The sequence below is a fragment of the Mobula birostris genome, chromosome 2, assembly GCF_030028105.1.
Source record: "Mobula birostris isolate sMobBir1 chromosome 2, sMobBir1.hap1, whole genome shotgun sequence".
In the NCBI taxonomy this organism is placed as follows: domain Eukaryota; kingdom Metazoa; phylum Chordata; class Chondrichthyes; order Myliobatiformes; family Myliobatidae; genus Mobula; species Mobula birostris.
The window spans coordinates 155,272,371-155,293,030 of record NC_092371.1 but is presented as its reverse complement, the minus strand read 5'-3'; the positions used below and the strand labels follow the sequence as shown (position 1 = coordinate 155,293,030).

General features: G+C 42.6%; 1 protein-coding gene across 1 annotated transcript; it reads left to right on the top strand.

The window, feature by feature from the left end:
• The first annotated feature begins 511 nt into the window (after window positions 1-511).
• On the top strand, window positions 512-15,234 carry sdhaf4 (succinate dehydrogenase complex assembly factor 4). Its single transcript, XM_072250430.1, has 3 exons — window positions 512-628; window positions 5,027-5,176; window positions 14,254-15,234. Exons 1-3 carry the CDS (start codon window positions 565-567, stop codon window positions 14,361-14,363), a joined length of 324 nt encoding a protein of 107 aa, XP_072106531.1. The 5' UTR covers window positions 512-564; the 3' UTR covers window positions 14,364-15,234.
• Window positions 15,235-20,660: the final 5,426 nt, after the last annotated feature.

Below are 20,660 nucleotides of genomic sequence, written 5' to 3'. Positions count from 1 at the left end.
CTGAGAAGGAAAGGTGATTGGAGAAATATTATTGCAGGGAACGTTAGAATCAAAGAGAATAAAAAGAAAAATTAACAGAGAGCTAAATCCATTAATGTACAGGAAACAAGGTACCAATTTAGCCGAAAATTAGGCTCTCATATTGAATGATTTTTTTTGAATCAGTATGGCTCTGCATAAATGTTATTGAACGTTAATCGTTAACTGTGAGAAGCACGACTATTTTAACATATATAAAGGGCGAAGAGTGGCTAATGCTACCGTTCTTCACCTATCGCTCTGCCGAATAAAAAAAAATTATCGCTTAGCAGAGGATGGTTTCGATCCATCGACCTCTGGGTTATGGGCCCAGCACGCTTCCGCTGCGCCACTCTGCTGACGACGGTTTGAAATTTTTCTTACGGTTATACATGGCTTACGCCAGGAAACCAATAAAGGGACTGTCGGAATGTTCGAGTTACGTGTCGAGTTTGCGGGCGGGCGGACAGCCTCTCCCCGCCTCCACATGCGCAGTATCTTCAAGTCGCCCCACCCTGTCAGGGGCCCAGGCTCAGGCTGCTCGCAATGTCGGGGCGTCGGATTTTGGGGCCGGTGGTAGCGGTACGGCGTAGTGTCGCGTCACGGCAGTGTGAGTAAGAACAGCGCTTGAGCAGGGGGAACGCTGAGGCTTGGAGATGTATGAGGTCTGTCGTGGCCCGGAACCTGGGGATTTACTGATAGGGTAGTGTTACTCTGAAGGGTTGAGGGGATTCTTGTGTGTGAGGTTTGGGGAGATTCCCCCTTTAACAGAGTACAAGCCATTAATTAATGTGTACGAAGCAATATGCCAATTTAGTCGAGAATGAAGTGCTCACAGAGTTTTTATTAATGTGGCCCTAATTGAGAAATTGATTCCTGATCTGAACTCTGGCTCTACCTCCCGACATGCTTCCCTCGTTATAGTGAAAACGCTCCATTTAAAATGTGGGAAGTGCGGCTGTTTCAAAACAGTTGTTGAGGGAATTGGTGCTGCATTTTCTCTGTAACTGTAACAGTTCATTCTGCATTGTTTGTATTACCTTATTGCCCTGTTGCAAAAGTGGGAATTAAGTTTGTGTGAGAGGCTTCAAGCCTTGTTTGGGTTTTTGAAGTGACTGCTCAAGTTCTGGTGAACCTTGGACACCTGGAGGAAGTGAGGGTGGTATTGCCTCCCAGTTGTCAGGGTCCCCAGCCAGGACAAAATGGCCGTTTACACAGGTCCAGGGAGCCCATCACTTGCACCTCTTTCACACTGACTTGTTGAAGGACTTCTGAGACCAGAGGGCACAGCAGGAGTTGAAATGCAGAGTTAGTTATAGAGTTTAAGTTTTTTAATTTGTAATTGCTGTGAGTTTTAGAAAATAGTAATTTTACAGTAAATAAAACAAAGTATTATTAGGAAAGACTACAATTTAGGTGCTTACTATTGCAAACATTGAAATTTGTGATAATCCCCATGAATTATGTTTGTAAGTGCATGATAGCTGCAGATATGATATTAAGTAATAGAATAAACTAATTGCATTTATTTATTTTCAATTTTTTAATGAGGGCACATATGACAATTTCGCTTGTACAGGTTTCCCCCGCCATCCGAAGGTAGAGCATTCCTATGAAACAGTTCATAAGCCCGAATGTCATAAAACGAAGAAGCAATTATCATTTACTTATATGGGAAAATTTTGTGAGCGTTCGCAGACCCAAAAATAACCTACCAAATCATGCCAAATAACACATAACACCTAAACTAACTAACACCTAACTAACCTAAACTTTTACATATAGTAAAAGCAGGAATGATATGATAAATACACAGCTTATATAAAGTAGAAATACTTTTCCACAATCATTGCCTGAACTGTTCTCCGTAGCAAAAATCTCACGCAAGCGCTGTCGGCAAAAACACGGCGCAAGCGCTCTCCAGTAACCTTTAAGCCAGTGGTCCCCAACCACCGGGCCGCAAAGCATGCACTACCGGGCCGTGAGGAAACGATATGATTTGGCGATATCAGTCAGCTGCACCTTTCCACATACCCTGTCATGCTCACGGTTGAACTTGAACACATGCAAGATAATTACGCATGCGTCATCCATGTCAGCGCGGGAAGGAGATCAAATCCTCGAGCTTGCAAATGACGGCGGGCTGAAAAGCATGTTTGACATAACATCTCTGCTGGCATTCTGGATCAAAGTCAAGGCTAAATATCCTGAGATAGCCATGAAAGCACTGAAAACATTGCTTCCATTTCCAACATATCTCTGCAATGAATGCAACGAAAACTAAATTGCAGAATAGACTGGACATAAGGAACCTCCTTCGAGTATCACTGTCTCCCATCACCCCGATAGGACCGTCTTGTTGCAGAGAAACAAGCCCAGGGCTCCCACTGATTCAGCAATATTGGTGTGTTGCAATGATTTTATATGTTCATACGGGGAAAATATGTGCTGTGTGTTTAATATTCAAATGTTACTTTAATGGTACGATGCTATTGACTTATATAACCATATGACAATTACAGCACGGAAACAGGCCATCTCTCCCCTTCTAGTCTGTGCCGAACGCTACTCTCACCTGGTCCCACCGACCTGCACTCAGCCCATAACCCTCCATTCCTTTCCTGTCCATATACCTATCCAATTTTTCTTTAAATGATAATATCGAACCTGCCTCTACCACTTCTACTGGAAGTTCATTCAACACTTACTTCAAGCTCCCCTGTCCTCCCCTGATAATTGACTTATCACTATATTCGTGCGAGCAAAATATGTGCCGTGTGTTTAATATTAAATTCATTAGATAAACCCTTTTAGAAGCGAAATTGAGTGTATTAGCCACTTATCATCTGTATTGCGTTCATGATTAACACTCTTCCCCCCCGAACAGAATCGCCAAAAATGATTTGTAGAAGGAAATCAGCATGCACACACATGTGCAAAACACGCATACGCACTGGTTCCCGCGCAAGGCTTCATGGTCATTGTAGTCTTTCTCCGGGTAAACCCAACGTATATGACTGCTGCCCTCGTTCGTTGGCAACCCTACCACCACCACCACCACCCCGCCCCCGATCGGCTGGTCCGCAAGAATATTGTCAATATGAAACCGGTCCGCAGTGCGAAAATGGCTGGGGACCCCTGCTTTAAGCTATGAAGCTGCCAAATCATACCAAATAACACGTAAAAATACACAGCCAATATAAAGTAGAAATAATGTATGTACAGTGTAGTATCACTTACTGGAATCGGGACAGCGCGGAGCACACTGATGGTGATGTGTTAGACTGAGTCGTCGGAGTTTGGGTGGTGCATTTGCCCCCACACTCCGGGCAGTGAACAGATACCGATTCGCAGAGAATTCAGCGGTAGCTGGGAGGCACCCAGCACATCTTTAAGAAAAAAGCCAAAATAAGCAAGCTAATTAATTAGGTGCCACCCGGTACGTAATTGTCGGCCCAGATCAGTGCCGATTGCATCGCCTCTGATCTGGGCTGACAATTACGTGTCAGGTGGCACTTAATTAATTAGCTTGTTTACTTCGACTTTTTTCGTAAAGATGTGCTGTGTGTCTCCCAGCTACTGCTGTATTCTTCGCGGATTGGTATCTGTCTGCGGCCGGGGGGTTGGGGTGGTGGGACACTGGGGTGTTATCTCGTCGTCTGTTTCCATTAGGGCAGGCAGGTCATCTTCTCCTATGACTGCCCACCTCGATGTCAAAGGTCGAGGTTCGTCGTCTGCTGTGGCTGATCTGGATGGCTTGCTTGACAACTGAGCCTCGCGCGTTTTTCTATCATACAGTTCTTTGTAAGCACTCAAACCATCCTGCAAATATCCCCTAAACCAACGTACCCTTTCAAAATTAAAGTCGTACTTTATCGTTCAGTTTCGATTGTTATCCGTTCCTCTTTCAATTGCATCAGCTCTTCATCTATCAGTTCTTGGTCATGGGATGCCAAAACCTCTTCTGTTGTTTGCGTTCAACATCATCTTCGTCAGATTCCACAAGCTAAACTCACTTAGTCCTTACTTCGTTCACCACGATCAAAACGCTTAATTATGTCTAGTTTTACGCTAAGTGTAACATCCTTACGAGCTCTTTCAGGCTTTTCCGATACCATAGAACTCATCTTGCAAATGGCTGCGCGCAGGTACGTGTTTAAGCAATGCCGGCGAGAATGCTGTTCTGAATCCGGGGGAGAGCGGCTGCTCGGGGCGCACTCTGCTTTTCTCGTAACAGTGAAAACACCTTCTGTTAGTGAAAACAGAACAGTGAGGTTTCGTTAAGCGAACGTTTGAAAAGCGGGGGACACCTGTATTGGTTATCAAACATACATACACATGAAGGTGGCAAGTATTGCCAATGGCAGGAACTCAAACATGAGGCCTCAAACTCCAGTCTTTAGAGTAATCGGAACTCGTTCCTCCTGTCAACACGGACTGTGTGAATTTCCTCCCACGTTCCAGAGGATGCGAAGGCTAGCAGGATAACTGGCCACTGTAAATTAACCCTGGATTGTACTTAATTTTTAACATTTATTTATTGAGGTGCAACATAGAAAGGCCCTTTAAGCTGTGCCACCTGTCAACCTCCCCCCCCCCCCCCCCCCCAATTTAATCCTGGCTTAATCACAGAACAATTTACAGTGACAAATTAACTTGCCAACCCGTATGTTTTAATAATAAATTTATTTTGAACTGGTACATTTTCGGAAGAAACCTGAGCACCCGGAGGAAGAAACCCACATCCACATGGTCATGGGGAGTACATACAAACCCCTTACGGGCACTGGCAGGAATTGAACCTGGTCACTGGTACTGTAAAGCGCTGTAAAATGCTATGTGTGTCCTGCCCCCCCCCCCCCACCCTTATCAATCTGGGGAAGATAAAATAGGATTAAAGTAGGATTGTTGTAAATGGGTGGTTTATTTTCTGCATGATCTCAGTGAGCCGTTGGGCCAGTTTCCATGCTGCGTACATTGTTTGATGCAGGTTTTGTTCCATATACAGGTTTTGTCTCCTGGAACTCCTGGAGATCATCCAGCTCCAAAACTGAAAGTCAAATGAATTTGAAAAAGGAGCCTTTAAAAAAGCCTGAAACACCTGTTGGTCGCTTTGATCATCCACAACAGGATCCTTTGGGAGGAGATGCCCTGGAAAGTGAGTCCTTGTTCTAGCACTGATCTTTATTTATTGCCAAAGTTTATTAATAAAATGTGAAAACTACAAAAAGATCGCTTCAGAATTTGAAGTCCCATGTACAAACCCCATTTCCAGAAAAGTTGGGATATTTTCCAAAATGCATTAAAAACAAAAATCTGTGATATGTTAATTCACGTGAACCTTTAACTGACAAAAGTACAAAGAAAAGATTTTCAATAGTTTTACCGACCAACTTAATTGTTTTTTGTAAATATACACAAATTTAGAATTTGATGGCTGCAATACACTCAACAAAAGTTGGGACAAAGTTAAAATAAGATTGAAAAGTGCACAGAATATTCAAGTAACACCGGTTTGGAAGACTCCACATTAAGCAGGCTAATTGGTAGCAGGTGAGGTATCATGACTGGGTATAAAAGTAGCGTCCATCAAAGGCTCAGTCTTTGCAGGCAAAGATGGGTCATGGCTCACCCCTTTGTGCCAAAATTCATGAGAGAATTGTTAGTCAGTTCAAAAGGAACATTTCTCAAAGCAAGATTGCAGAGAATTTAGGTCTTTCAACATCTACAGTACATAATATTGTGAAAAGCTTCAGAGAATTCAGAGACATCTCAGTGCATAAAGGACGAGGTGGGAAACCACTGTTGATTGTGCGTGATCTTCAAGACCTCAGGTGGCACTGCCTAAGACACCGTCGTGCTACTGTGACAATTATAGCCATCTGGGCTCGGGAGTACTTTGGAAAACCATTGTCACTCAACACAGTCCGTCGCTGCGTCCAGAAGTGCAACTTGAAACTGTATTACGCAAGGAGGAAGCCATATATCAATTCTATGCAGAAACGCCAGCGAGTTCCCTGGGCCCCAGCTCATCTCAAATGGACGGAAAGACTATGGAACTATGTGCTGTGGTCAGATGAGTCCACATTTCAGCTAGTTTTTGGAAAAAACGGGCGTCGAGTTCTCCGTGCTAAAGATGAAAACGACCATCCAGATTGTTATCAGTGAAAGGTGCAAAAGCCAGCATCTGTGATGGTATGGGGGTGCATTGGTGCCCACGGCATGGGTGAGTTGCATGTATGTGAAGGTACCATTGACTCTGAGGCGTATATTAGGATTTTAGAGAGACATATGTTGTCATCAAGGCGACGTCTCTTCCCGGGACATCCATGCTTATTTCAGCAGGACAATGCCAGACCACATTGTGCACAGGCTACAACAGCGTGGCTTTGTAGACACAGAGTGTGTGTGCTTGACTGGCCTGCTGCCAGCCCAGATCTATCTCCTATTGCAAATGTATGGCGCATCATGAAGAGGAGAATCAGACAACGGAGACCACAGACTGTTGAGCAGCTGAAGTCTTATATCAAGCAAGAGTGGACAAAATTTCCAACTGCAAATCTACTACAATTAGTATCCTCAGTTCCAAAACGATTAAAAAGTGTTATTAAGAGGAAAGGTGATGTAACACAATGGTAAACATGCCTCTGTCCCAAATTTTGTTGAGTGTGTTGCAGCCATCAAATTCTAAATTTGTGTATGTTTACAAAATACAATTAAGTTGGTCAGTAAAACTATTGAAAATCTTTTCTTTGTACTTTTGTCAGTTAAATAAAGGTTCACGTGAATTAACATATCACAGATTTTTGTTTTTATTGCATTTTTGGAAAATATCCCAACTTTTCTGGAAATGGGGTTTGTATGTTGGTCTGTATCAACAGCAAGTAAAAGTGCCACACCAATACAATTATACATGTGTGAAAGCAGCTTGGCTGAGTATAGCTGATGCTGCACCAGCCCCACCCTTCAAATTATCTTTTATCCCATTTCCTACCTCACCACAGGGGACAGAAGCTCAAAACTGAGCTTGTAACTTCCCCTTGTCCTGTGTGTTAGTGCTGTTGTTGCTTGTGAATCAGAACTGTGTAAATTATTTATATTCTGTGACTATTTGTCAAGAATAAAATAATAACACATTTACCTCTTGTCTGATCTGTGTTTTATGTAATGAGCCATTAATCCCATCCCAGAATCCACAAGCCAGGTGATCCATATGATTTACTCTGGTAAACAAGAGGATGATGAGGGGGTACCTAAGCAAGGTCCTTTTAGAAACACAGAAAACCTACAGCACAATACAGGCCCTTTGGCCCACAAAGTTGTGCCCCCTCTATTTTTCTAAGCTCCATGTACCTATCCAAAAGTATCCACCTCCACCACCGGCAGCCCATTCCATGCTCTCACCACACTCTGAGTAAAAACACTTACCCCTGACATCTCTGTATTTACTCCCCAGCACCTTAAACCTGTGTCCTCTTGTGGCAACCATTTCGGCCCTGGGAAAAAGCCTCTGACTGTCCACACGATCAATGCTGCTCATCATCTTGTATGCCTCTATCAGGTCATCTCTCATCCTCCATCACTCCAAGGAGAAAAGGCCAAGTTCACTCAACCTGTTATAAGGCATGCTCCCCAATCCGGGCAACATTTTTGGAAATCTCCTCTGCACCCTTTCTATGGCTTTCACATCCTTCCTGTAGTGAGGCGACCAGAATTGAGCACAGTACTCCAAGTGGGGTCTGACCAGGGTCCTATATAGCTGCAACATTACCTCTCATCTCCCAAGTTCAATTCCACGATTAATGAAGGCCAATACACCGTATGCCTTCTTAACCACAGAGTCAACCTGCGCAGCTGCTTTGAGCGTCCTGTGGACTCAGACCCCAAGATCCCTCTGATCCTCCACACTACCAAGAGTCTTACCATTAATACTATATTCTGCCATCATATTTGATGTACCAAAATGAACCACCTCTAACTTATCTGGGTTGAACTCCATCTGCCACTTCTCAGTCCAGTTTTGCATCCTATCAATGTCCCACTGTAATCTCTGACAGCCTTCCACACTATCCACAATGCCTCCAACCTTTGTGTGATCAGCAAACTTACTAACCCACCCCTCCACTTCCTCATCCAGGTCATTTATAAAAATCATGAAGTGTAAGGGTCCCAGAACAGATCCCTGAGGCACTCCACTGGTGACCGACCTCCATGCAGAATATGACCCATCTGCAACCACTCTTTGCCTTCTGTGGGCAAGCCAGTTCTGGATCCACAAAGCAATGTCCCCTTGGATCCTATACCACCTCACTTTCTCAATAAGCCTTGCATGGGGTGCCTTGAATGTCTTGCTGAAATCCATATACACTACATCTACTGCTCTTCCTTCATCAATGTGCTTAGTCACATCCTCAAAAAATTCAATCAGGCTCGTAAGGCACGACCAGCCCTTGACAAAGCCATTCTGACTATTCCTAATAATATTATACGTCTCCAAATGTTCATAAATTCTGCCTCTCGGGATCTGCTCCATCAACTTACCAACCACTGAGGTAAGACTCACTGGTCTATAATTTCTTGGGCTATCTCTACTCCCTTTCTTGAATATTTCTTTTATAAGAAGATTCCTAGGTTTAGAAGATGAGAATCTTTGCCCTCTGTAGAATTGTCAAAAACTCAGGGGGGTGATTTAAATAAATTGGTAGAAAGATTAGAAAATATACCAGGATGATGTTTTTCATTTGGAGAGGAGTGCTGGACTGGAACCTTCTTCCTGAGAGGCTGATAGAGGCAAGGACCCTAATTGCACAATGTAACCTGGAGGGGAATGACCTATGCTAGCAGGAGTCAGGGAGGCTCTTTTTAATCTGACCAGACCAGGGCAGATCAAAATCCATCTTGCAGTTGCAGAGCAATGGAACATGTGAGAGTAAACTGTCAAAGGAACATAAAAATGGACTAATATTTTCTATGGGTATGCAAAAAGGATTAAGCTGACATGGCGAAATGGTGGGTCTATTACAAACCAGAACATGAACATTTATCACAGGGTAAGGAAATGATAGTAGAATGTTAAATTCAAGCCAAATCCCAAGTGGACTCCCACATTAGAAGGTAGTTGGGAAACCATTGGTGGAACCTGGTTTGCAACCTGAGCAACTGCAGTTTATAGGTCTTAGTCCAAAGCAATATGTGTAAATAAAGCTGTGATCAATGAGTCTAAAAATGTGCGCACAAGGGAAAACACAATGACTTGTGTCATTGCCACTGCTCTACTCTCTATACCATCACTGCATGGCTAGGCACAGCTCAAAAGCCATCTATAAATTTGTTGCCATTGTCGGTAGAATCTTAGATGTAGATGAGAGGGCCTGTGGGATTGAGATATATCAGCTTGTTGAGTGGTGTTGCTCTCAATGTCAGGAAGACCAAAGAGCTGATTGTGGACTTCAGGAAGAGTAAGATGAGGGAATACAAACCAATCCTCGTGGAGGGAGTGGGCAATTTCATATTCCTAGATGTCAAGATCTCTAACCCTGGTCCCAAAATATTGATGCAGCTATAAAAGGCTAAATTTTATTAGGAGTTTGAGGAGATTTGGTTTGTCACCTAAAACATTCAAAATTCTATAGATGTACTGTGGAGAGCATTCTGACAGGCTGTCTGGTATGGGGGAGGGGGTGGTGCTACTGCACAATATTGAAAGAAGCTACAGGAAGTTGTAAAATTAATCAAATCCACTTTGGGTACTAGCATTCGTAGTATCCAAGACATTTTCAAGGAGCAGTGCCTCAGAAAGGCGGCATCACATCATTAAGGACCCCTATTGCCCTCTTGTCATTGTTACCATCAAGAAAGAGGTATAAAAGCCTGAAGCACACTCAGCGTTTTAGGAACAGCTTCTAACCCTCTGCCATCCGATTTCTAAATGTTCATTGAACCCATGAACACTACCTCACTCTTTTATATTATTTCTGTTTTTGCACTATTTGTAATTTATTTAATTAATAAATAAATAAATAAATGCGCGTGCGGCACACACACACACACTTTGATTTACTTTATATTTTCTATATTTTGTCTTACTGCTGCTGCTAAGTTAACAATTTCATGACATATGCCGGTGATATTAGATCTGATTCTGACTTGCATATATTGGTTTAATTTCTTTTTAGAAACTTGGTGCTGATATCAGAGAATGTGTTTTAAGATGAGGGGTCGAAAATTTGGTGGGTTTGAGGCAGAGTTCTTTTCACCCCAAAGTTGGTGGAGACAGAGATTCTTAGCCTTTAATAATCTTGGGCAAACATGTAGATCAGAACCTGATGGACTGAAGTGACGATTATGTGATGTACAATTGTGTAAAACAGTTGTACAGATCAGTTTCTGATTACTATAGTAGAAGAATTTATTATTTAAATGGTCAGAAAATGACGCTTAGAAAATAATATTGGGCAGAGTCAATATAGATGTTGAAAGCAAAATAATATTTGAAACATATGTTTAAGTTCTTTTGGAACATAAGACCAGAAGATATAGGAGCAGAATTAGACCTTTTGGCCCATCTTGTCTGCTCAGCCATTTCATCATGTCAGAGTCAGCCCCAATCTCATGCCTTTTCCCTATAATTCTTCAAGCCTTGACTAATCAAGAGTCTATGAACCTCTGCCTTAAACACAATGACCTGACCACCACCGCAACCACCTAAGGCAGGGGTCCCCAACCTTTTTTGCACTGGAGACCGGTTTAGTATTGACAATATTCTTGCGGACCAGCCGACCCGGTGGGGGGGGGGGGGGGTAGGGGTGCCAACGGACAAGAGTAGCAGTCAAATACGTTGTGTTTTCCCCGAGAAAGACTACAATGACCATGAAACCTTGCACGGGCACCTGTGTGCACATGCATGTACGTGCCGATTTTTTTCTACAAATCGTTTTTGGTGATTCTGTTCGGGGGTGGGGGGGGTGCTGTTAATCACGACCGGAATATGGTGATAAGTGGCTAATACACTCAATTTCTTTTCTAAAAGGGCTTATCTAATGAATTTAATATTAAACACACTGCACATTTTCCTCGCATGAATATAATGATGTCAATTATCAGGGGAGCTTGAAGTAAGTGTTGAATGAACTTCCAGTAGAAGTGGTAGAGGCAGGTTCGATTATTATCATTTAAAGAAAAATTGGATAGGTATACGGACAGGAGAGGAATGGAGGGTTAAGGGCTGAGTGCAGGTCGGTGGGACTAGGTGAGAGTAGCGTTTGCATGGACTAGAAGGGCGGAGATGGCCTGTTTCCGTGCTGTAATTGTTATATGGTTATATAAGTCAATAGCATCATAACATTTTACGTAACGTTTGGATATTAAACACACAGCGCATACTTTCCCTGTATGAACATATAAAATCATTGCAACACACCGATATCTGTGAATCAGTGGGAGCCCTGGGTTTGTTTTCCTGCAACAAGACATCGAGGGGTGATGGGAGACAGTGATACTCGATGGGGGTTCCTTATTTCCAGTCTATTCCGCAATTTAGTTTTCGTTGCATTCATTGCAGAGATATGTTGGAAATGGAAGCAACATTTTCAGTGCTTTTGTTGCTGTCTCAGGATATTCAGCCTTGACTTTGATCCAGAATGCCGGCAGAGATGTTATGTCAAATGTACTTTTCAGCCCGCTGTCATTTGCAAGCTCGAGGAGTTGAAATCCTTCCCGCGCTGACATGGATGACGTGCGGGTAATGACCTCGCGTGTGTTCAAGTTCCAACAGTGGGCGTGACAGGGAATGAGGAAAGGTGCAGCTGATTCATTTCGCCAAATCATATTGTTTCCTCGCAGCCCGGTAGCACATGCTTTGTGGCCTGTTGGTCGGGGACCACTGGCCTAAGACAATGAATTCCACAGATTCACCACTCTCTAGCTAAAGAAATTCTTACTCGCCTCCATTTTAAATGAACATCCCTCTATTATGAGGCTGTGTTCTGTGGTTCTAGACTCCCCCACCATAGGAAACATCCTTTCCACATTCACTCTGTCGAGGCCTTTCAACATTCAATCGGTTTCAGTGAGATTACTCTCTCTTTCCACTCCTCCCATTCTTCTGCATTCCAGTGATGGCTCAGAGCCATCTAACACTCTTCGTGTGATAAGCCTTTCAGTCCTGGAATCAATTTTGTGAACCTCCTTTGAACCCTTACAATTTCAGCACATTCTTTTTTAGATAAGGGGCCCAAAACTGCTCTCACTGGTGAGAGGCTTCATCAGTACCTCAATATTACATGTTTGCTTTTATATTTTAGTCCTCTTGAAATAAATGCTAACATTGCAATCACCTTCCTCACAACTGAATCTCTGCTTTTATTCCTTCGACCCAAGTGCATGATCATTTACTTGTTGATGCTGTATTCCATCTGCCACTTTTTTCCATTCTCCTAATCTCAGTCCTTCTGCAGCCTCTGCTTCCTCAACACTAACTGCCTCTCTACCTGTCTTCATGTCATCTGCAAACTTGACCACAAAACCATCAATTCCATCTTCCAAACCATTGACATATAACATAAAAAGCAGCGTCCCAGCACAGACCCTTGTACAACACCACTAGTCACCAGCAGCCAACCCAAAAAGGCACCCTTTCTTCTGACTTTTTGCCTGCTGCCAATTGGCCAATGCTCTCTCCATCCTACTCTCTTTTCTGTAATACCATGGGCTCGTGGCTTGTTATGCAGCCTCGTGTGGCACTTTGACAAAGGGCTTCCCATTACCCAAGCACGCAACATCCATTGATTCGCCACTGTCTATCCTGCTTGTTATTTCTTCAAAGAATTCCAACAGATTTGTCAGGAAAGACTTTCCCTTAAGGAAACCATGCTGACTATGGCCTATTTTATCATCTGCCAAGAACCCTGAAACCACATCCTTAACAATGAACTTCAGCATCTTCCCAACCACTGAGGTCAGACTAACTGTTTTCTTCTGTCTCTCTCCCATCTTGAAGAATGGAGTGTCATTTGCAGTTTTGCAGTCCTCTGGAAATAGAAGCAACGTTTTCAGTGCTTTCGTGGCTATCTCAGGATATTTAGCCTTGACTTTGATCCAGAATGCCGGCAGAGATGTTATGTCAAACATACTTTTCAGCCCACCGTCAGTTGCAAGCTCGAGGAGTTGATCTTCTTCTCGCACTGACATGGATGTCGCGCAGGCCATAACCTCGCATGCGTAACCACCTCACGTGCGTTCAAGCTCAACAGTGGCCGTGACAGGGAATGAGGAAAGCTGCAGCTGACTCCTATCGCCAAATCATATCGTTTCCTCGCGGCCCGGTAGCACATTTTGCGGCCCAGTGGTTGGGGACCGCTGGTATAGAGAGTAAAACTGAAGTAACATTATAGATGGTTTACTTTGAGTGGACCTGGGCCAATTTTGATATAGACAGAAAGCAAATTACTGGAAGCTGTTGAGCATAGAAGGCCAAGTGGAAGATATAGTACTGTCTTCAAATCTAGCTTGGGTCTTAAAATAGTGCAAATGACCATTGACTGTTAGGTCAGAGTGGAGTGAGATGGAGAATTAAAGTGGCAGGCATCAGAAAACTCTGAAAGAAAATGCTCTGAAACGTTGTTATCCAATCTGGATTTGGTTTCTCCATTGTAAAGACTGAATGCATTGTGCTAGGTTGGACGAAATGCAGGTGAATTGCTACTTCACCTGGAAGGACTGTTCAGGTCCCAGATGGTAGGAAGGAGTGGATGGTAGAGTAAATTGGATATTTGCCCTTCCTCTGTTTTATGGGGAAAGTGCTATAGGAAAAGGAAAAATTTATGGAGGACCAAAGAGTTGTGAAGAGAATGGCCCCTTCTGAATGCTGAGTGGGAGAGGAAGATGCGTCTGCTTCGGCTTCTAGGCTCTTATCATACGGGAATGGCAGGTGACTTCCCTTAAGAAAGTAAATTAATTAGTATGTTTTCATCATTATTGGTATTTTGTGATCAATGCTAGATTTATCATCAGATCTCACATTTTGTTGCACTACACCTTCAACTCTCAAACTCTTAGTTGGTTGCAAATTCCTTAATAATTGCACCTCAAAATTTTGGTTGAATTTAAAAAGGGAATTAGGCTGTAATGAAACATGTTGCCTGATTTGTCATATCACTTGTTTGTACATCCACTCTCAGGAGAACAGCTTTTTCTACACAACAGGAAATTAAACACCTAATGTTCTTTTTTTCCTAGGGTTTCCTGATGACATCAATCCGGTTACAAAGGAAAAGGACGGACCAAGAGGTCCAGAGCCCACTCGCTATGGAGACTGGGAACGAAGGGGACGTTGTATTGACTTCTAGTTTTTTCTGTTGACCATATATGGGTATATATAGTTTGAATATTTTGTGTTTAATATGTATTGGTAAAAGCATTTAAAAATAATGACATCAGTATCTCTCAATTTCTTTGCAACAAATGACTATATAATTTAAAAAGTCTTTACATTCATACAACACTCAGAGTGCTGGAGGATCTCAGCAGGCCAGGCAGCATCTATGGAAAAGAGTATCGTCAACTTTTCGGGCTGAGACCCTTCATCAGGACTCTAAATTAGATTTTATCATAAGTTCAAGATGAGTTGTTGGCCACGTATGCACTTCCTATGTCATTGGAATAACATAAAAAATCACAAAGGTTGATCTTGACAGTTGATTATGTGGTGTATTTTTTTTAGGTATCTGCATTGGCCACACCTTTTACTGTGGTTCAGTTAAGGTATGTGCTGGCCCAAGTGACACAGATATTCATCTGCCAAGTATTGGGTGGGGTTCCTCACACTGGTTTAATGAATTTGGAAAACCGATCCCTATAGGGCGTTCTTTCTGGTATGTTAGTGTTGGCAGACTTTCCCCTTTGTTTGTGAAGAGAAGGATATAAGATGTATAGTAACACACACAAAATGCTGGAGGGACTCAGAAGGTCAGAAAACATATATGGGGAGTAATAAAAAGTCAGTGGTTCAGGCTGAGGCCTTTCATTACGGTCGGAAAGAAAGGGGGAATAAGCCAGAATAAGAAGGTGAAAGGAATACAAACTGGAAAGATATGAAATGTCATGAAAGAAAACTACGCAGTTCTTTATCTATTAGAGCTGATGTGCTGCAAATATCTTGTTCTTAACTGTTATTTGTAAATTATGTTGATGAACAAATAAATTTGCTCAACTGCTTAATCTCTAGAGTAAAATACATCAATTTACTGCTTTACATCAGACCTCATCTCATCGCATACTATTTCAGTCAACTAACAATTCTAGAAACTAATGCCCTCAGATTGCTTGCAGGGGGAACTACATACCTGACAGAATATCTTTTGGAGTATTATTTGAAAGTTCTTACTGAAATTATTTTCCTGTTCGAGAATACTACAAAGATTTTTCTGAAGTTGTTGGTAAAAAAATATATATATATATATACATGTGAGTGTGTATACAATACTGTGTGAAAGTCTTCGGAACATATATGTAGCCAATGTGCCTAAGGCCTTTGTATAGTACTGTAGTAATTTGATGTATTGCACTGCACTGCTCCCACAAAAATTTCATGACTTATATGAATGATGATAAACTTGATTCTGATATGGATCTCTATTGTGAACTGAGAGTGGGAAGGGGACAGGGAGAGTTTTTGATTGGAGTACTGCACCGACGCAGGATAAGTGTTCCCGCGCAAGTCCAGCGAAGGGCTTTAAAAACCCAGTCTCCATGAAAGAGGGGTACTATCTAGTCATCAGAGTGATGAGGCTTTTGCTCAACAGGGTTTTGGCAAGAACAGAGGAGGTAAGGTAAGTAGGTGAGTTCATTCCTTATTTCTTATTTAACTCTCGAGAGAATGGGGGGAATGTCTACAGAGCCAGTGATCTGTTCGGAGTGTTAAGTGGGATTTCTGGGAGACTACCAGCCTCCCAGATGGCTATTTCTGTACTAGGTGCATTGAAGGTGCATACTAGGTGCTCCTTAGAGGCCATGTTAAAGAACTGGGGCTGCAGCTTGATAAGCTTTGGCTTGTTAGGAAAATTGAAGCAGTAATAGACAGGAGCTACAGGGAGGTAGTCAGCCCATGGTTACAGGAGACAGATAAATGGATTACTGTCAGGGGATGTCAGACAGTGAAGAGCACCACTGTGGCTGCCCTCCTCAACAATAAGTACTCAATATTTTGAGTACTTTTGGTAGGATGACCTACCTGGGGGAAGCAACAGCGGCCATGCCTCTGGCACTGAATCTGGCCCTGGTGGCTCAGAAGGGTAGAGAACTGAAGAGGATGGCCGCAGTAGTAGGGTCTGTATTGTCAGGGATAGATAGGTGATTCTGTGGATGTGAAAAGGAAACATAGATGGTAGTTTATCTCCCAGGTGCCAGAATCCATGATGTTTCTGAATATGTCCACGATATCCTGAAAAGGGGGGTCCTTCCTTCCTAGCGTATCGCATCAGATAGTCAGCCATTCTTGTCTGGCACGTATTGTCAGGATTGGCCTCCTTTCGGATTAACCAGGTCACGATATGAACGTTCCTGATTCGACCCTTTTTTAACGAGGCCGAGTGGCTAGCTCGACACTCAAGCCGGCACGGATGGAAAGCGTGTTTGGGGGGGTGGCCTGACTTGGATTTGAACTTGGGAGCCTTCGCTCTGAAGTCCGGCACTGATGCCACTGCGCCACCAGCTAGCCAAAAGTGGGGTGACCAGCCAGAAGTCATAGTACATACTGGTACCAACGGCATGGAAGGAGATCCTGAAAACAGAATACAGGAAGGTAGCTGAGAAGCAGGGCCTCAAGAGTAGTAATCTTGGGATTGCTGCCTGTGTCACGGGACAGTGAGGATAGGAATACAATGAGGTGGCAGATAATAAGTGGCTGAAGAATTAGGTCAGGGATTCAGATTTCTGGATAATTGGGACCTCTTCTGGGGCAGGTGTGACCTGTACAAAAGGAACGGGTTGAACAATCCAAGGGGACCAATATTCTTGCAGACAGTTTTACGAGAGCTGTTGGGAGTGGTTTAGACTAATATGGCAGGGGGGTGGGAACCAGTATAATAGAGCTGAGGATGAGCCAGCAAGTTTAAAAGTAGTTGATGGATGTAACATGAATGTAAGGAAGGACAAGCCAATGATTGGGTACAAATGCAGACAGAGCAAAGAGTTAAATTTTACCACAGGCAAAATTCAAAAGAGCGAAGAATGCAGGACTAAGGTACTGTATTTAAATGCACATAGCATCCAGAATAAGGTGGTTGAACTTGTGGTACAATGAGAGAGTGGACGGTGTGATGTGGGCATCACTGAATCATGGCTGAAAGAAGGCCATAGTTGGAGCATATCATCAAAGGTTATACTTTATATCAAAAGGACAGGCAGAAAGGCATAGGTGGTGGTATGGCTCTGTTGGTGAGAGATAGAAATAGATGCTTAGAAAGAAGTGACATAGGGACAGAGAATGTTGAATTTTTGTGGGTGGAGTTAAGAAAATACAAGGGTGTTTTTTTTTTAAAAAGATAGGAGTCAGATATCGGCCTCCAAATAGTAGCCAAGAGGTGAGGTTGAGATTGCAAAGGGAGCTGGAAAAGGCATGTAATAAGGGTAATGTCACAATTGTAAGGGGATTGGGAAAATCAGGTTAGTGTCAGATCACGAGGGGGAATTTTTTGAATGACTACTAGGTGGCTTTTTAGAGCAGTTAGTTTCAAGATAATTATGGAGAAGGGTAGGTCTGGCCCCAAGGTTGAGATTTTTGATTGGAGAAAGGCTAACTTCGAGGAGATGCGAAAGGATTTAGAAGGAGTGGATTGGGACAATTTGTTTTATGGGAAGGATGTAATTGGGAAATGGAGGTCATTTAAAGGTGAAATTTTGAGGGTACAGAATCTTTATATTCCTGTTAGGTTGAAAGGAAAGGTTAAAAGTTTGAAAGAGCCATGGTTTTCAAGGGATATTGGAAACTTGGTTTGGAAAAAGATAACTACAATAAATATAGGCAACATGGAGTAAATGAGGTGCTCGAGGAATACAAAGAATGTAAAAAAGAATCTTAAGAAAAAAATTAGAAAAACTAAAAGATACGAGGTTGCTTTGGCAAGTAAGGTGAAAATAAATCCAAAAGGTTTCAACAGTTATATTAATAGCAAAAGGATAGTGAGGGATAAAATTGGTCCCTTAAAGAATCAGAGTGGACAGCTATGTGTGGAACCAAAAAAGATGGGGGAGATTGTGCACAATTTCTTTTCTTCGGTATTCACTAAGGAGAAGGATACTGAATTGTGTACGGTTAGGGAAACAGGTAGTGAAGCTATGGAAACTATGATGATTAAAGAAGAGGAAATACTGGCGCTTTTAAGGAATATAAAAGTGGACAAGTTTCCGGATCCTGACAGGATATTCCCTAAGACTTTGAGGGAAGTTGGTGTAGAAATAGCAGGGGCTCTTACAGAAATATTTCAAATGTCATTAGAAACGGGGATAGTGCCGGAGGATTGGTGTATTGCTCATGTTGTTCCATGATTTTAAAAGGGTTCTAAGAGTAAACCTAGCAATTATCAGCCTGTGAATTTGATGTCAGTGGTGGGTAAATTGATGGAAGGTATTCTTAGAGATGGTATATGTAATTATCTAGATAGACAGCATCTGATCAGAAACAGTCAACATGGATTTGTGCGTGGAAGGTCATGTTTGACAAATCTTATTGAATTTTTTGAAGGGGTTACTTGGAAAGTTGACGAGGGCAAAGTGGTGGATGTTGTCTGTATGGACTTCAGTAAGGCCTTTGACAAGGTTCCACACAGAAGGTTGGTTAGGAAGGTTCAATCATTAGGTATTAATATTGAAGTAGTAAAGTGGCTGAATGGGAGATGCCAGAGAGTAGTGGATAACTGTTTGTCAGATTGGAGGCCGGTGACTAGTGGTGTGTCTCAGGGATCTGTACTGGGTCCAATGTTGTTTGTCATATACATTAATGATCTGGATGATGAGGAGGTTAACTGGATTAGTAAGTATGCAGATGATACTAAGATAGGTGGATAATGAAGTAGGTTTTCAAAGCTTGCAGAGAGATTTAGGTCAGTTAGAAGAGTGGGCTGAAAGATGGCAGATGGAGTTTAAAGCTGATAAATGTGAGGTGCTACATTTTGGTAGGACTAATCAAAATAGGACATACATGGTAAATGGCAGGACATTGAAGAATGCAGTAGAACAGAGGGATCTAGGAATAATGGTGCATAGTTCCCTGAAGGTGGAATCTCATGTGGATAGGGTGGTGAAGAAAGCTTTTGGTATGCTGGCCTTTATAAATCAGAGCATTGAGTATAGGAGTTGGGATGTAATGTTGAGATTGTACAAGGCATTGCTCAGGCCAAATTTGGAGTATTGTGTACAGTTCTGGTCACCGAATTATAGGAAAGATGTCAACAAAATAGAGAGAGTACAGAGAAGATTTACTAGAATGTTACCTGTATTTCAGCACCTAAGTTACAGAGAAAGGTTGAACAAGTTGGGTCTTTATTCATTGGAGCGTAGAAGGTTGAGGGGGGACTTAATAGAGGTATTTAAAATGATGAGGGGGATAGATAGAGTTGACGTGGATAGGCTTTTTCCATTGAGAGTAGGGGAGATTCAAACGAGGACATGAGTTGAGAGGAGGCAAAAGTTTAGGGGTAACATGAGGGGGAACTTCTCTACTCAGAGAGTGGTAGCTGTGTGGAATGAGCTTCCAGCAGAAGTGGTAGAGGCAGGTTTGATATTGTCATTTAAAGTAAAATTGGATAGCTATATGGACAGGAAAGGAATGGAGGGTTATGGGCTGAGTGCAGGTCAGTGGGACTAGGTGAGAGTAAGCGTTGGGCACGGACTAGAAGGGCCGAGATGGCCTGTTTCCGTGCTGTAATTGTTACATAGTTAGCACTTAAGTCTACTTGGGGAAAGGCTATCTTAGATTGGTTGTTGTGTGATAACAGATCTTATTAGGGAGCTTAATGTAAAGGAACCCTCAGGAGACAGTGATCATATTACAATTGAATTCATACAATGTGGAGGGAGAAGCAGAAGTCACATGTATCTGTATTGCAATGGAATAAAGGGAATTACAGAGATGTGAGTGGGGATTTCGCCTAGGTAGATTGGGGAGGATTCTGGTGGGGATGATGGCAGGCAGAGCAGAGGCGGCTGAAGTTTCTGGGAATAGTTCACAAGGTGCAGGGTAGATATCTCCCTCAGTTGTTCTCAAATGGCAGGGGTAGGCAATTGTGGCTGACAAGGGAAGTTGAGGACTGCATAAAAGCCAATAAAGGAGCATATAAGGTAGCAAATGTGAGTGAGAAGTTGGATGTTTGGGAAGCTTTGAAAATCGAACAAAAGGCAACTTAGAAAGCTAAAAGAAGGGGAAAGGTTAAATATGAAGGTAAACTAGCCAATAATATAAAGCAGGATACCAAAACTTTTTTCAGTTATATAAAGAGAAAAGGGGAGGTGAGAGTTGACAGTGAACCACTGGAAAATGATGCTGCTGAGGTAGTAATGGGCTGATGAACTTAATGGCTACTTTGTATCAGTCTTCACTGTGGAAGATACTAGCAGTTTGCCAGAGGTTTGTGAGTGGTCAGGGAGCA

Excerpts from the sequence above, each read along its gene's own strand:
- sdhaf4 (XM_072250430.1), top strand. The coding sequence starts at position 565 with ATGTCGGGGCGTCGGATTTTGGGGCCGGTGGTAGCGGTACGGCGTAGT. Across the intron at positions 629-5,026 it reads TAGTGTCGCGTCACGGCAGT|GTTTTGTCTCCTGGAACTCC; the intron begins GTGAGTAAGAAC and ends TTCCATATACAG. Across the intron at positions 5,177-14,253 it reads GGGAGGAGATGCCCTGGAAA|GGTTTCCTGATGACATCAAT; the intron begins GTGAGTCCTTGT and ends TTTTTTTCCTAG.